Source organism: Labrus bergylta, chromosome 7 (assembly GCF_963930695.1).
Source record: "Labrus bergylta chromosome 7, fLabBer1.1, whole genome shotgun sequence".
In the NCBI taxonomy this organism is placed as follows: Eukaryota; Metazoa; Chordata; class Actinopteri; order Labriformes; family Labridae; genus Labrus; species Labrus bergylta.
The window spans coordinates 11,753,178-11,768,937 of record NC_089201.1 but is presented as its reverse complement, the minus strand read 5'-3'; the positions used below and the strand labels follow the sequence as shown (position 1 = coordinate 11,768,937).

Here is a 15,760-nt window from a genome sequence, read left to right as displayed (position 1 = left end):
TTTTCTTAACCCTGTGGTGTTAAGTGCATGTTGATTAGGCTTGGGTGGTATCACTGTATTAAGGTATGCCAGGGTATTTCGAAATCCAGACTGTATGAATTTTAATACCACTAAAAATACAAACGCTACTTTTTCTATTAAACTGAGGCACATATAATGTATTGAGGTGAATCGTTGTAGTGCACAGCATGCCCCAGCAGGGGTCAGGTTCTATGTAGACCCCTGTTACCCTGGCCACTATGACTGTACTGTTGACAGGAGAGTGGAGGAGGGAGAGAGAGAGAGAGAGAGTGTAAAGAGAAGCGTGAGATCAGCAGGCCCCTAGGAAAAAGTGAACCATGGCAAGTCTACTGGCAAGGAGAGCGGTACTGAGACACGTCACTATTATAGAGCTGGCGAGAGCAGATCTGGTGGCACACCTGCCGAAGGATGTCATCAATACAGAGGCAAACCCTGCAACACTCCCAACTAAAACCAGACAAAGTAAAAAACCTTGATGATTAGAGTGTTCAGTTGCATTATGTTATTTGAAACAGAAGTTGTAGGTGTCCTTAATTGATGGAAAAACAAAATAGAAAAGAAATTAACTTATGACAACAGGAAATTTAGCTATAGCAAAACCTTGGTCGGTAACCAGGTATTTATAATTGTGAATGTTATCGGTACAACAGAAGATTTATTTATTTATTTTAACTACCGTCATATACCCTATACCACGGTATAATGGCAAGACGGTATGATTGTATGAGGAAATTTGATACCGCGCAAGCTTAATGTTGATACTACTCGACATGTTTCAATAGCATTTCGTCTTACCTCTTTTAATTCTCTGTGCCTCGCAGGGTTTTCAGAACATCTAACTGACCAGAGCTCTGACAAGGAATCAGACGGTGGCTCACAGACTGACCTGAGAAAGATCCCATCACTCCCCGCTCCTGCTGACTTCTTGTCAAACTCGGGTAACAGCAGTGTGACAATGCACAAGCTGATGACTCCTGATGCCTTCATGACACCCAGCACTTCAGTAAGAAAACTTCAGAACTGTGCTTACTGTTACCCCATTTTTTTGTTCAAATAACACTGATTGTCTGGTTGATGTCTGAGTATCTTTGTTTGGTATCTGTTATAAAACTCAAGTGAAACAAATAACTTTCATAAGCCTAAATGAAAGATCTGCTGTATCAGTGCCCTTTTTTTACCTCTCAGACAGCCAAGCAGGTCCTTAGTTTTGTTCATGTAAACTAAATGGAACAGAGATGATAGTTAGATGAAAATCTTTAATACCAAACCCCCTTCTTTCTCATGATGTGACATATCACAGCTATCTAAAAGTGGCTTTCATTTTGTTTAGTCTGGGAAATCATGTGATCTACTGGGAGATTAGAGCTGATTTTTGACTTTCACCCTCCAGGTACCAGCATCCCCCGGCAGCAGTGCGAGCAGTCTCACAATCGTGACGGCTATCAGCAGCAATTCTGACTCAACCAACAGGTTGGTAATCAGGCAAAGTGATAAGTTAGAAGCTGCATCTGATTATCACAAATGTAAACATTTCCTTATAATCTCCTGTATAGCTGGTCACATATGAACATGTAGCCCTGACTAGAATATGTCTATGTTAATGTCTGCAGAGCTATTGATGATGTCAGTCAGAGTCCTAACAGAGCTGATAACAACGGCAGCAATAGTCTGGCACTCTCGACCTCCGCCAACAGCCCAAAAGCTGCATCTGCTGTGCTGCTGCCTGGACTGGAGAATTTACAGGTAGGACCTGATACACTCTCCAAACTCAACAAGATATTATATCTTCTTGTTTTCATAACTCTGCTTATCTCCATTTTAGGCTTTGGTTCCCCTTAGTGGTTCTATGGCATTTGACAGCCCTCAGGTTCTGGACTCTCCCCTCTTGCCACCTCTGGCCTCCCCGACCAGGGCTCGCTCCCCTGATGTCATCTCTTCAGCCTCAACAGTCATGTCACAGGACATGCCTGAGATTGCATCCCAGACGCTGCAGCTTCAGCGTGGACTGGTGTCCAGCTTGGAATCCTCACCTCTCTCGGCCCTACAGACAGACAGCATGGCCTCTGCTGCATCTGCCCTGCACCTACTCACCTCACCACGCACAGGCAACAATAACAGGTACCTTGATGAGAAGTGGTGATTATGTAATATTAGCAAATATTGTGCCTTCATGATCACAGTGAATAAAAATCAATTCCAGATATTAAGTACTTATACAAAATCCCCTGGAATTTAAGTTTACCAAAGTTCTAGGGGAATACCTTGCAAAAACACCAGCATTGACCTTTAAATGAACAAAACTGTTGTATGTTCCGTCTCAGCCTGTTGCCCCGAGAGCTTGGTGGTGGAGACGGGCCAGTGGGCGGGTTAATGGAGTCAGAACCAAGACTCAGCCACACTCCATCTCTACTCGAGAATGCTTTATCCCAGGAGAATGCTGGGGCTGGAGTAGGATCAGCAGATGGTAGTATAAGCCACACACCGTGGCCTGCCGCACCTGACATCACCAGGGAAACCAGAAACAGCCTCAGGGACAATGGTCTTGGAGACTGGTAAGAATTCTCCCATAACACCGAAAAATCATTAACAGCCACATGAAGGATTTTGGAATATTCTGAATCCGAAGTACAACTTGTAATCCTAAACATGTTGAGGCGAATGAGTAATTACAAATTATTGATGATGAACTTTGTTCTTTTTTAATACAATCTTTTATCATATAAAATATATTGAACTCCTGGAGTAAGACACACATTACCATAAACACGTAGTTGCGCAAGGCTTGCAAGCATGAAGTAGAACGATGGGTTGTTTATTGATAAATTTTTCGATCTGTGTTTCTGATTAACACATTTGTTTGACATGTCCACTGTGTTGTAGTTCAAGAGATCAAGAATCAAAAGACAGACATTTGAGCTCACCTTATCATCGACGCTCCTATCACCTCACACACAATGACAGTCTGGATGCCGGCCCTGAGCAGAGGTGAAACAAATGAAATTACCTTCTTTTTTTTTTTGCACGTTTTGTTAATCAAATAAAACAAAACAAAACTGTTTTGATTTAATTAGCTTTCTCTTTTCCGTGAGTAAAGTGCTTTGTTCATGTACTAAGCGACATAACAATCTACAGAACACTACAGCTGTCTCATACTGTATATCTGTACGTTTCTGTGTTTGACCCAGTGACCCTGATGATGAGGTAGCCAGCTTTGCGTCATCCTCAGGGAATCGCTCTTCTCACAGACTTCCTGTTAAGGACTGGAAGAGCTCACCACGAGGCTCGCCAAAACCAAAGAGGAAGACCAAGAAAGATGACAGGTTTGTCAGAAGTTTGTCACTAAGGCCTTATTTGGTCATATTGGCCATCCTTTGACTTGATTCAATATAGTTTAAGTCCAGCTAAGGTAGTTCGGTTGGTAATTCATAATCCAGGCGAATTAATGTACTTGTAGATCTAGATATTTGTATTGATAGTTTTTAGTGTATTATTGACTACAGCTTATTGGCCAACTCCAAGTCTTGGTACCATCAACAAATATAATATTGTAATGTTTTTTTTTGTTTTTTTAAATGTGTCTATAACTACAGACAAGGACATAATACATGATGATACATTCTTGTGTAATTATTTAGAGTATTATAGTCAAATTTATTGGCCTATTTTCTCTCCTCTCTGTTCAGTGATTCACCTAAGTCCAGGCAAATGGATTCTAGCCAGGTAAGAGGTTTACAACACGTCTCATTTTCGTAAGCTGTCTTTGTTTACATTAACTGATAAATGCAAGAAAACATTGTGATCCATTGTGATTTTTTCTGTTATTATTTTGAAAATATATCGCACCTACAATTACCCAGTTTATTTTGGGCTACGAGGAAACATCACATTTCTCAACAAACTGTCAGAAACTTAACGACAGCTTAACTGAATCAGAATCCGTTTTTATAGTCGTACATTTACACATACAAGGAATTTGACTTGGTGTTTTGGTGCAAAACCAGAATTGTCTTAGTTCAATGATAACTTAACTTTCCCAATGTCTTCCTTGTTTACCTTTCTTCAATCATTCTCTAAACCTCCCCAAAGGTGAATGCAGAAGTACAGGACGAGTTATTGATGCTCCTGCGTGGCCAGCAAAGGGAGTTAACTGAACTGCGTGGACAAATTGAAGCAATGCAGAGCTCGATTATGGCCCAGGTAGAGCATGTCCTGACCACCCACCAGGAACAAGAACGTATCCTTCAGTCTGTTCTTCCTCGTGAAACTTTTCTTTTTCATTCTTAACACTTTTTTTTCCTGCTAAAACTCTGCAACTTGTGTCTGCTGAACAACTGTGCTTCAAGTGTTAAGCAGTAGAGTAGCAATCTGGGTATTCTTCCTTGGTCACACAGCCTGGATGTAACTTACAAACCTCAAGCTACCATGCATCATTCATATACAGCCAAAACTACTTTATCACATCTCTTATTTAATCCTAAAGAGTTGCATAAATGTTGGACTTGATGATTCTTTCTTATGAGCCTTGACCTTCCATGGGCTTAGAGCGCAGACTAGAGCGAGTTCTGGCAGAGAATCAGAATCATCAGCAGCAGCTTCAGGAACAACTCAGCCAGCATGTCAGCCATGCCCTCAGCTCAGCACTGACCAACAGAATGGACAAAGTACTACGAGAGGAAATGAAGAAAACAGTCCCACAAAGTAAGTCAACACACACACAAAAGAATGTGATTGTCATCTAAATCAGCAAAAAAAAAACTGAGTTAAAGGCAACAGAGCACAGAGAGTGAGCTGTTTGTGTAAGTTCAGCTAAACTTACCAGATGATGGTGGTATTGCACCATTGCACTCTCTTCCAGATACAGAGAACAATGATTCTCATGATAGCATTATTTTTGTAATGTTTTCACAAGAGTACTTTTTTTTTTTTTGTTAGCAGTTATGGGTGTCAACCTTTTGGCACTAATGTGTTAACCAAATGAAAAGTGCAGACACAACTGTGTTGGTTGTATTTTTTTTTTTTTTTTTAAGATGGTATCTAAAATGTATCAAAGTATAAATCATTTTGACAAACTTTCTCAGCAATGCTTTCTGTTGCATAAATCACCCCAGTGTCACTTTTCTTAAGCATGCTGTCTTTGACTTTCTTTAGACTTTCTCTAGACTAGCAAAAATACACAAATTGTAGAGAAAACGTTAACGTATATACCCATTTTTATCTGTTGCATCCAAGATTATTTCACAGTCTGCAACTTTAATCTGGTCCAGACTCCAGACTGTATACCTGAGCAAGATGTTTTTATTGTAGAACTTTGTATTGTATTCACAGAGTTTCCTAAGTGCAAAGAGTTGCTCCTAGTGACAAAATCCTAAGATCTAAGACATTATTAGAATCATGACATTTTCTAAGAATTTCCCAAGTAAGGACTGGATCTTTGTAAAGATCAAAATTATTCACATAGCAGAGCTTTGTGTAACGGTGAGGAGTTTTTTTGATGAGAAAAATAGAGAAATGTTCTCCAAACACTGAATGAAGAATATTCAAAGTATGAGGCGTGCATGGCAAGTCCCTCTAGATGTGGTTTCCTCCCGACTGCATCTAATCACTGATTAAAGGCCCTTCACATGCTGGAGTAACTATCAGTATCTAATGCATTTCATTGTCTGTCCTTCCATGTATATTATCACCAAGAGAGCACCTTTTTCTCAATTTTGGATCAACCAATCACAGCTTCTGAAAAAATGTCATGTCTAGCAACGAGGTCAACCTATCTAAGCGTATTGCATTCATGTGGGGAATTTTTTTTTTGCCTGATTTCTTGTTATTACCATAATAATGTAATTATATACAGTATATTACATTATATATTATATTATATTACATAATAAACATTACATAATATAATAACAAGATCTTTATCTCGTTATAACGAGATAAAGATCCCGTTATTACGAGAAAATACACACATTACAAAGCCTAAAAAGATACTAGAGGCTTAATGAAGTTTGCATCGTGGCAGGCAGAGGAGAGAGGAAGATCAAAAGGCAACGATGACCAGCGTTATTAATTTGATTGTTTTTTATTTCCACCTTGGTTTACGGCATTTGGAAATATTATCATCTTTGAGTAATACAGGTGGTATTCTCATGAGCTTATCGACCTAGCGCAGGTATCTGAAGGCGTTCAGACGGAAAGCAAAGCACACTCTGACCTACATGACATAGCAGGATCAGTTAAATAGATATGGTATGCTTCACTGATATAAAGTCATGCATCTGAATTGCATTCAAGCTGGCTCCGTGGTGTCTCAAGATACGCTTAGGCATTTACTGAAAATACTTTCACCCCATGAAAAACAACTGCGTTGCCGGAATCGCCTGCTACGGTGTTTATACTGAAAAATGTTGTAATGAGCTGCCAAGATCTTTATCACGTAATAATGAGATCTTTATCTCGTAATAACAAGAAACCAGGCAAAAAATGAATGCAATACACTTCCCTACAACCACACGTCCTCATTAAGATAGAAGTTTCTGTCCCTTCTTCGCTCAGAGTTGCTCTAAGGAGAATGTTTCAAAATCGCTCTGCTGCTATGACTCCTGGTTAGGAATTTTAAGGCTACATTTGGAGCTCTCTTGAGAGTTATCTCAAAATTTTAACTTAACAGGATAGAGCAAATACATAGCCTGTCTTAGCAGCAGAGCTCAGGTGTGGTTTGAGCACTGCTGCGGTGCAATGCATCCTCAGAGTAGGAGTCTGACATAGCTTTTTTGCAAGCCATGCATAGTTCTCTGCAGAAAAGGGGCATGTATGGATAGATGTATTGTCAGACTACCAGCAAATGTACACTCGTCATTATGGTTGAGTGGTTATATTTATAAAAAATGTCACACAAAAAAAGCAAAACTGTATGTGTATATTTTTGGATTTCCGTCTGAACTTAATGTAAATAAAATAACATGAAATGACGTAAAATATTTTTAATATTTCCATTATCAAAGACAAGTGCTACGAGATATGGCACAGCATCAGCCCTGTGGCAGCACTGCAGCTTAAATGTTGCCTGTTTTGACAATGCAGCAGTGCAAGCCACATCAGTGCTGTGAGGCAGCCGTCATGCTCAGAGATGCGTCATAGTGCTTTGTATTCTCTTTTTGCTTTTTTAAACATAAGTACAACTGTTTTTTTTTTTTAAACAGTTCTCTTTTCTTAGAATAAACTCCAAAATTAGCTTTCTTGGTGTTTTTGTTGTTTAGACATTTTTTTGGCAAAGCAATTTCATCCGCAGAGTAACTCATATTCAAGGTGATCACCATTGATGTTGTCAGTTTATCATCACATATCCTTGCTGTGAACCTAAATGTTCATCAAGCCCTTATCTATCATTCGTATTCCAGTGCTCTCTTTTTGCCGACTACCTTAGTGATAAAAAAGATACTTGAAATACCTCAAAACTATTTATCGAGGTTCCTTTTTATATTCTGAGGTCCTGGGTTGCTACTGCACTAAAAATACTGTCTTAATGTAACTACTGGCTGAAAAACTGAACAGCATTAGCAGTTGCACAACATCTAATGTGGCTCAATTATTATAAAGCTGTTAGTCTCTGAATAGGGACCGTTTCTTTATTGCAAGATCAATGCATCCCTGATCTATGTCAGCTGTAAACATTAGCTCCTTTTAGATTGAGATTCTGCAACAGTGCCATAATGAAGTTCAGCCTTCATTACGCCTCTGTACTTAGACCTTGCTTCTGCAATGGCATCGTTTTTGTGTCCAAGTGTGTATTATACATTGTGTTATGGCACTGCCGGAGCACGAGAGGCACGACTTGTAGACACAGCAGGAGCTTCACATACACACTGAGGCATGCACACACACAAGCTCTGTTCTGCCCTGCCCGCTCCAAAAATATGCATTGCCCCAGTTTGGAACAGCTTTGTGTTATTGGCAGGCTCAATTTTAATAAATCTGGTCTACTTACTGTGATTTATTTTATTTTACTTACGTATTGTCTTATTAAAGTTATTGACATTATCTCGAATGAGCAATATGTAAGCCTGGCCTGTAGTGATTAAAATGGGTACTGAAGTCCAAATTCAAGACATTGGAGAGAGCTGTCTCCCCCGCCAACTCTTCACTAGAGCTGATGCAGACACCAACACGGGAGCTTCAGTGAAACCTTTCTGCGTTCTAACCTTTCTCCCTTTTCCAAAAGCATCTCCAATATTTATCCTAGTTTAATAAATCTAAAATCTGCTGGAATCTAAACTTAGAAGCACATACTGGCAGCATAATTTTCAGAAAAACCAACACTTCAACATAGCATGTTTCCTTAATGTCTGATGATATAGTAAGGACCTTGTATGTTTGAATTCATTAAATATCTTACACATTGCTCCTTGAAGAAAAAGTTTTAGAAATAATAAAAGCAGCTGAGGTGCTCTGTCTGCTGTGACACTGTAATCAAGCAGCCTTTTGAGACATATTGTCTTACCTTTTCTCTCTTCAGCTCTAATGTGATGACACAATAGGTCCCTGTCTTTTTTTCTTTCTTGCCTTGATCCCATGTCAGGGGAACTCTTGCTAATCTATTTTGCTCTTTCTTTCCTATTTTAAGCAATTTCTAAGAGTCTGGAGCCAGTGACCGGTCAGCTTAGCAATACAATTGCTGCTAAGCTCACTGCTGTCGAGGTCAGCCTAAAGGAAAATGTCAGCAAGGTGGTCAAATCCAAGGTAAGTGGCTGGCTTGTGATTCTGTCCTTCGCTAAACACAAACCATCACATACCCTGAATGTATCTACTTCTTCTTTATAGAACACAACAGATGCAATTGGTCGAGCTGCAGCTGAAGCCATGCAGGGGCCCATACAGGCCGCCTATAAAGACGCCTTCCAGAGCATCGTGCTGCCTGTCTTTGAAAGAGGTTGCCAGTCCATGTTTCAACAAATCAACGACAGCTTCAAACAAGGCACACAAGAATGTGAGCTAATCAATATTTTTTGGTGTCCAGACACAGAGGTTTTTGAATAGTAATCCTGATTCTTTTCCTCTGATCGATGTTTGTTGTTAATAGACTTTGATTTGGTATTTTCATCACCTTTGTGGTTTCCTGTCTTTAGCCCTGAAATCAGGGTCTGTTTATCTGAAAGTCTTGTGAAATAACTATCTCTTTAAAAATGTCAAGGAAAGCTTTGTCAACGATTCCCTTTCAGACTGAGCTAGTTAAAAGAATCAACTAGTTCAATAGAATCCTTTCTGAGGTTGTGGCCATGCCTACAACTGGAAGCAGACAGCCAGAAGTTTTTAAAATTTGACTAAGGCTGACAGAGTATGTACAGGTTGTTGTAGCTAATTTAGATGCAAGAATGCATCTCTTAGCATGTGTGTTCTTGCAAGTTTTGCTCAAATTTAAATTTGATTAATCATCAAATTGGTTTGCTGTTGGTTGGCAAAATATGACTACAACTTTGTGAGTTATCAATTAACCTTTATACTGGCATCTAGCTTCTTTGCAGGGCTTTATCTCTGCCAAATATGCCCCCAGATGATTCTATGTTCAACATTAAATTGTTGGGTTGATAGGCTTAGCTAAAAAGGCTACTCTGTAAACCTTGAATTTGCTCAGGTGTGCAGTTCATCTATCCAATCCCTATAACTAACCTTACAGGACCCAACTGAATTCATAATTTACATTGGCAGCCCACCATTAATGTGTTTCAGGCATGACTGTAACTCCACTAAAAGTCAGTTTTTAATTGTGGATTGGTCTTCCATCTCATGTGAGAACATTTGTGTATTAAACTACTATCAGAGCCCAAAGAATGTGCCGTTGATGTGTTACGAGAATGCAAATTAGTTTGGATTCTAATGAGCAGGCAGTGATATCAGTGTTTGAATGTGTGGACAGCTGAATGTTGACCTGTGATAGATACATGCACTACATTACACTACAGTGTAAAGAGCTTATAGTAGTCGAAAGACGAAAATGGCAAATAAAGAGTCATTTCTGTCCATTTACCTTTTATTTTCAAAATTAATGATTCTGTTTCCATCCACTGAGCTGGGTGGTTAAGACAAAATAAGGCAAACCAGAAGCCTTCAAAACATAATGACCTGCTAGTTTTTTTGTTTTTTCCGACCATATTTTGGTTTTACAGTGATACGTGTTTCCTATTGTTATGGCACAATGTAGTAAAGCCTCAGAGCTCTTTCACATTAAGAGAGATTTATAAAGTAGTTTTTGTGTTTCAGAGCTTCCTTGCTGGTCGTCAAATCAGTGGGATTGTCATTACAGCAGCCCTTCCTCCTTTTTAGATTGCTTAATTTAGTTTTCAAGGTATTTATGATAGGTGTGTAGAGCTTTGGAACCTGATTTTTTTCTCTTTTTTTGCTGACTTTCATTTTTATAGACATCCAACAGCTTGAGAGCCATATGAAGAGCAGAAAGCAGAGAGAGCAGGAGACAAGAGACCCTGTGATTGGCCAACTCCAGCAGATGATGGATAGCTTCCAAAGCTCCAATGATCAGCTGACCAATACCATCACAGCTAACGTCCGGGCAGAGGTCCAGCACCAGACCCAGATGATGGTGGGAAAGTATGTACAACTGCAACTACTACATTTTCAGCAAGATTTTTTTTAAATAAAATGTTTCTGCATAGAAATGTCATAATGCCCCGATCCCCAAGTCTTGACAGGTGTTCTCATGAAAAGCACTGTTTTTTCCAAGGAGAGTTCTCAAATTCCTCATTTGTAACTGAAATAACGAAATTAAACCCAATGTGGTGGCTGTGCTGTATCATAGCAAGTCCAATGAAAACGTGCTGCCAAAACTGCCTAAGATGAAGAAAAGTGACAAGAGAAGGAGTAAAAGGTTTCCGACAGCAAATGTAATACGCAAATCTTCGATACATCATTGAACCGTTCGAGAGATCGTTTGTATGAGACAGCTATCATAATTTTTCATTGCAAAAAGAGCCTTCAGACTGCAGTGTAGATAATCACTTCACTTAGGCCCCTTGTCCACTTTTTTTCTGAGCGGCAGCATCTTTTTTCAGTTGTTTTCAATGAGGAGAGAGCGTTTGCAGCTGCAGGCCTGGAGTAAAAGTGCAGCGCCCAGCGTCCCCCCGCTAGGTGGCCACAGGGCCTCAGGGTTGTTTCACATTATGGACCCCGGCACAGGTCAGAGTACACTTGACCCCAAAATTTCATTTCATTTGATCAGTGTGAACACAACCGTACCGTACTCGAATCCCGTCCCCGAGTCCGCTTGAAGAGGTGGTTAAAGGCATGATTCATGTGTACCCGAGTACGGTCCGTGCTGGTCAGGGGGGAGGAAATGGGAGAGAGCAATCGTGGTGGGTCACAGTACGAAACCATCGTACCAAATATGAAAACGCCCTAAAAGACCAAAGTCTCTCTCTTTACCAGCAGGACTGTTAAAACATTTGATTATTGTTATTTAATATTCATTGCCCTCACAAATTAATATAATACATTTCTTGTAAAAAGTGTTTGGTTTAGCCAGTACACACTATACACATGCAGGTACAGTAGGTCGTCATGGTAAGGAGGATATGACCTCCACCTCATTTTGAGCTAAGAAAAACCCTGTACTAGTATTATTATTATTATTATTATTATTATATTTTATATATTGTCCCATTTCAACTGTCCTTACCCTTGATTAAGCTACATGTACACATTTTCCTTAATATGATCGAGCTTTAAGTAGACTACACATTATGTGACTGTTTTCATCAAAGTAACAAGGAACAGATTTAATACTAAGATTTAATACTAAACTTAATTTAAAATAACTCAACCTTTCCCCCACTTAAATGAATTGTAATGATCAATTAAAACAAATAATCATGCTGTTACTGTTTCTTGCCATGATTGATTTGATGTATGGATTGACACACCAAGCAGATATTTAGAATTAAAGATATGCATATCAGCAGATGCCTGTGCCAGAAGCCCTGGCCTTATTCACTGTCTATTGAACAGATGCGTAATGGATTGGAGAGTAGAAAGTGGCAAAGCTTAATCCTGGGGCTAATGTAAGAACATAAATTCGATCGGGTCTCTTGTTCCCTCTGCAATTAATTTCATGGCCCCTAGAGTTTATAGATTGGTCTTGGGCGGCGCAGAGAGAAAGTTGTTGGCTATCTGAAACTTTAAAATCTCATAAAGGAAATTACAACACTATACTGTACAATTTAACTTTAAGATGAAATATAATAGCATGTATGCCATGTTAAAGTTAGACTCAGAGACATGACTCAATAACTAAATGTAATTGAATTGTTAAATCCTAAAAACTTTATTTTGTAGCACATATTATAGCATGGTTTGATTACTGACTTAATCAGACTACTACAGTACAGAAAATGGATTTCCAGTGGCCTGGTGGTTGTTGGCCGCTCCCCATGTGCAGAGGCTGTAGTTCCCCAGACGGGCCCCCCGGTTGGTGTCGGAATGCGGCTCCTTCCTGCAAATCATACCTCACTCTCTCTGTCCCTGATATCTTGTCTCTACTATAAAGGCATACAAAGCCCTAAAATAAATCGGTGTTAGCTCTGAGATTTATTACACGATAAATTCAAACCCAATAATTGAATCATACATGTCCTGCCCATTAAAGTGCAACTGCTCGGCCTGTGTGCTGTTCTAGGCTGCACATCCATCGGTGAAGCTGACAGCTTTTCTTTTGCTGGATTTGGAGAAACAGTGGGCTGAGTTTTGGTGAGCTATGTCGGCATCGTGCAAAAGCTCTCCCACATCTACTGCGCTCGTTACCCCTATTACAGGTTCACCAGTATTGTCTTAATGCTTTATTTGCCAAACTGCTGTGTCTAACTGTTGGAGTGCTGCCCAGCTTCCTGGCATGTCAGATTCTCTGTGACTGCCCACTGAAAGCCAACAGTTTGGCTAGAGTCGCGATGCCCACCTCCGCTGGTCACTCGTCTTGAATTAAAGTTTCTATTCAAACAAACCAACATTCCACAAAGTCTATCCCAGACAGTATTTCACGGTTTCTTAGTGTGAATATGACAATAACAAGGAGAAAAGGCATTAAAAGTGGCGGTGCTAGCTCTGTTAGCGTGGCCAGGTATCCCAGGATGCTTTGAGCAGCGAGTTGGACGGTTGTAAAGCTTAAAGAATGGGGTTACATTTTGACTGACATATGTGAGCTGCCACGCCCACACAGTCCTGAGAAATGAACTAAACTGCAAAATAAGCTCTTTTTGAATTGGGTTTTCTAATAATTTTGAATGTTTCTTTTCAATCAGATTTTTGTGGATGCTTAATCATGCATTACATTTTGATATCACATATATATTTTTAATATTTCAGGTCAGGTTTCCAGGGGCTTTAAGAAAATACAACAAGAAAGAAATATGTAATGTTAGCGTTGTATAAAAAAAAAAGGATAATCCTGTATCTCTTGACATTTTTCCCATTCTTTTCTTCCCTAGTTTGCAGGAGTCCATTCTTAGCCATGTGCAGCGGATTGTCAAAGGGGAAGTGAGCCTGGCAATGAAAGAGCAGCAGGCAGTGGTAACCTCTAGCATCATGCAGGCAATGAGGTCAGCCGCCGGCACACCCGTCCCAACAGCGCATCTCGACTACCAGACACAGCAGGCCAACATCCTGCAGCTCCTCCAGCAGGGCCAGCTCAACCAGGCTTTCCAGCAGGTAACACACACACACACACACACACACACACACACACACACACACACACACACACACACACACACACACACACACACACACACACACACTCAGATTAAGAGATTGCGTGTGTAATAAGTGACTTTCATGTTGAAGATACAAAAATGGTATGAATGCAGTTGAGAGATCTAGGGATCTTTTAATATTGAATACTGGTTATTGACTTCAATAAATAAAACAGAGTGATACCCACACTGATAAAATGGAGAGATTGAGTGACGCTTGTCATAGGAGGGTATAATATGGTACTTTTGTTTTTGCGCATATCCCCAACTGCATAAACCAAGATTCAACAGGCTCAAACTCTCACTGCACTTAAACGTGCTGAGACGCAGTAACATGACCGACCTTTTCCCTTGCCCCCCATAACTTTTCTAAACGTTGCTTAGTGCTGTGCTCATGATGGATTCATGTTGGGTCTTTGTAGATAATTTTACAAAGAGTAAGGTCTTTCACCTTTTCACCTTTTTGTGAAGTGTCTTGAGATAAAATTTGTTACAAATTTGTGCTATACAAATCAAGATTGATTGATTGACTAGGAAAGCTGGTTAGCTCCTCTGCTAGAAGGAAGTAGATTGTTGCCATCATTGATGGTTTACTTCTTTCTTTAAATAGTAAATAGACTGCACTTATGGAGTGAGGGGCCTAAAAAAGAAAAAAATCTAAGTGATTTACATTGCATGTCACATGTTCCCTTTTCAATCACATTCACATGCTGATGGTATAGGAGCAGTTTGGTGTTCAATGTATTCCAAAGGACACTAAAATATGCTTCTGCAGGTAAAAACATTTTGAAACTTGAGCTTTGCTGTGCATACATTCATGATTGCAATGCAATGTAATCTCTTACTCTTCCCTCAGGCTCTGTCAGCGACGGATCTGAACTTGGTCTTATATGTATGTGAGACCATTGACTCTCAGCAGGTGTTTGGGCAGCACCCCTGTCCTCTGAGCCAGCCCGTGCTGCTGTCACTCATCCAGCAGCTTTCCTCCAATCTATCAACCCGCTCTGAGCTCAAAATCAGGTGAGGAAACTTTCCACATCTGGTACAGTGTGTTTTTATTTTTCTATCTTTCATCAAAAACGCACCATCTTGCCTACTTAAATATTTGAGACTTAAATATCAATGCTTTAAAATTAATGTTTAGAAATAATATTAAGATGTTCAAAAGATGAATTTGGATTTTTTTTTTATGCAAAGTTTTAAAAATTACAGTAAACAAAATGTAAGCTTGAAATTGTTGGTGATTTTTCTTATTTATAAAGGAGCAGCCATGACAACATGTGATATCAGAGAAAAGTGAATAAATATCACCTTCCTTCAACTCTAACAGAAGTTAGAAATAGCTTTAATGAAACAACAGCAGTTTTGGGAAGTGCACCACTTTTTTATTGTGCAGCCTCAGTCTTTGTATCGATCATTTCTACATTTAAAATAATAATATAGAGGACTAATTAGTGTTGCTACAAGTATTTTAATATTTGAGATATTACCTAGCCCTAGAACACTTGGTTACGGTATGTCAGTCTCAATTTTGGACCTGGAACAATAACTTATTTTTGTTAATTTGTGATTACTTTTATAGTATATGTTTATGCAATTTGAAAAATATAAAAAATGAGGATAAGAAAAAGGGTAAAGTGCAGAAGCTTGCATCTTCTCCAAATGTCCTGCTTTAGATTTTTACACACCTGTTCTGCGGAGGCTGGCTTTTGTTCAGTCACTGATTGGTTGTAAAGCCAGTTTTAGCCACTTGTGCTCCTTGTCTCATATCCATTGTAAGTCCATTATTCCTGTCTCCTGAGCACTAAGCGGTGCTAAACTGCTGACCCTATCGCCCTGCTCCGTCTGTAGCCCTGCAACATGGCTGCCCTGGGACTGCAGATTATTCTGTGAATAGCATTGCAGATTTTAGAAGCTCTCTATCATTCTATCCCATGTATGTCCTTGTAGCTTTGATTCACTCTTGCTTTCCTGCCTTGATTTTCTGTTCTTTT

At 39.6% G+C, this 15,760-nt stretch overlaps 1 protein-coding gene across 2 annotated transcripts in view; it reads left to right on the top strand.

The window, feature by feature from the left end:
* The window catches only part of edc4 (enhancer of mRNA decapping 4), a 28,251-nt gene that overhangs the window by 9,368 nt on the left and 3,123 nt on the right, over positions 1-15,760 (top strand). For both annotated transcript variants that reach the window (XM_020644282.3, XM_020644283.3), the window contains exons 15-29: positions 843-1,024; positions 1,412-1,491; positions 1,632-1,764; positions 1,844-2,139; positions 2,343-2,573; positions 2,902-3,006; positions 3,207-3,341; positions 3,705-3,741; positions 4,108-4,255; positions 4,564-4,719; positions 8,639-8,754; positions 8,836-9,001; positions 10,431-10,617; positions 13,503-13,722; positions 14,623-14,786. In XM_020644282.3, coding sequence (XP_020499938.1) covers positions 843-1,024; positions 1,412-1,491; positions 1,632-1,764; positions 1,844-2,139; positions 2,343-2,573; positions 2,902-3,006; positions 3,207-3,341; positions 3,705-3,741; positions 4,108-4,255; positions 4,564-4,719; positions 8,639-8,754; positions 8,836-9,001; positions 10,431-10,617; positions 13,503-13,722; positions 14,623-14,786 — 2,356 coding nt within the window. The remainder of the gene's footprint in view (positions 1-842; positions 1,025-1,411; positions 1,492-1,631; positions 1,765-1,843; positions 2,140-2,342; positions 2,574-2,901; positions 3,007-3,206; positions 3,342-3,704; positions 3,742-4,107; positions 4,256-4,563; positions 4,720-8,638; positions 8,755-8,835; positions 9,002-10,430; positions 10,618-13,502; positions 13,723-14,622; positions 14,787-15,760) is intronic.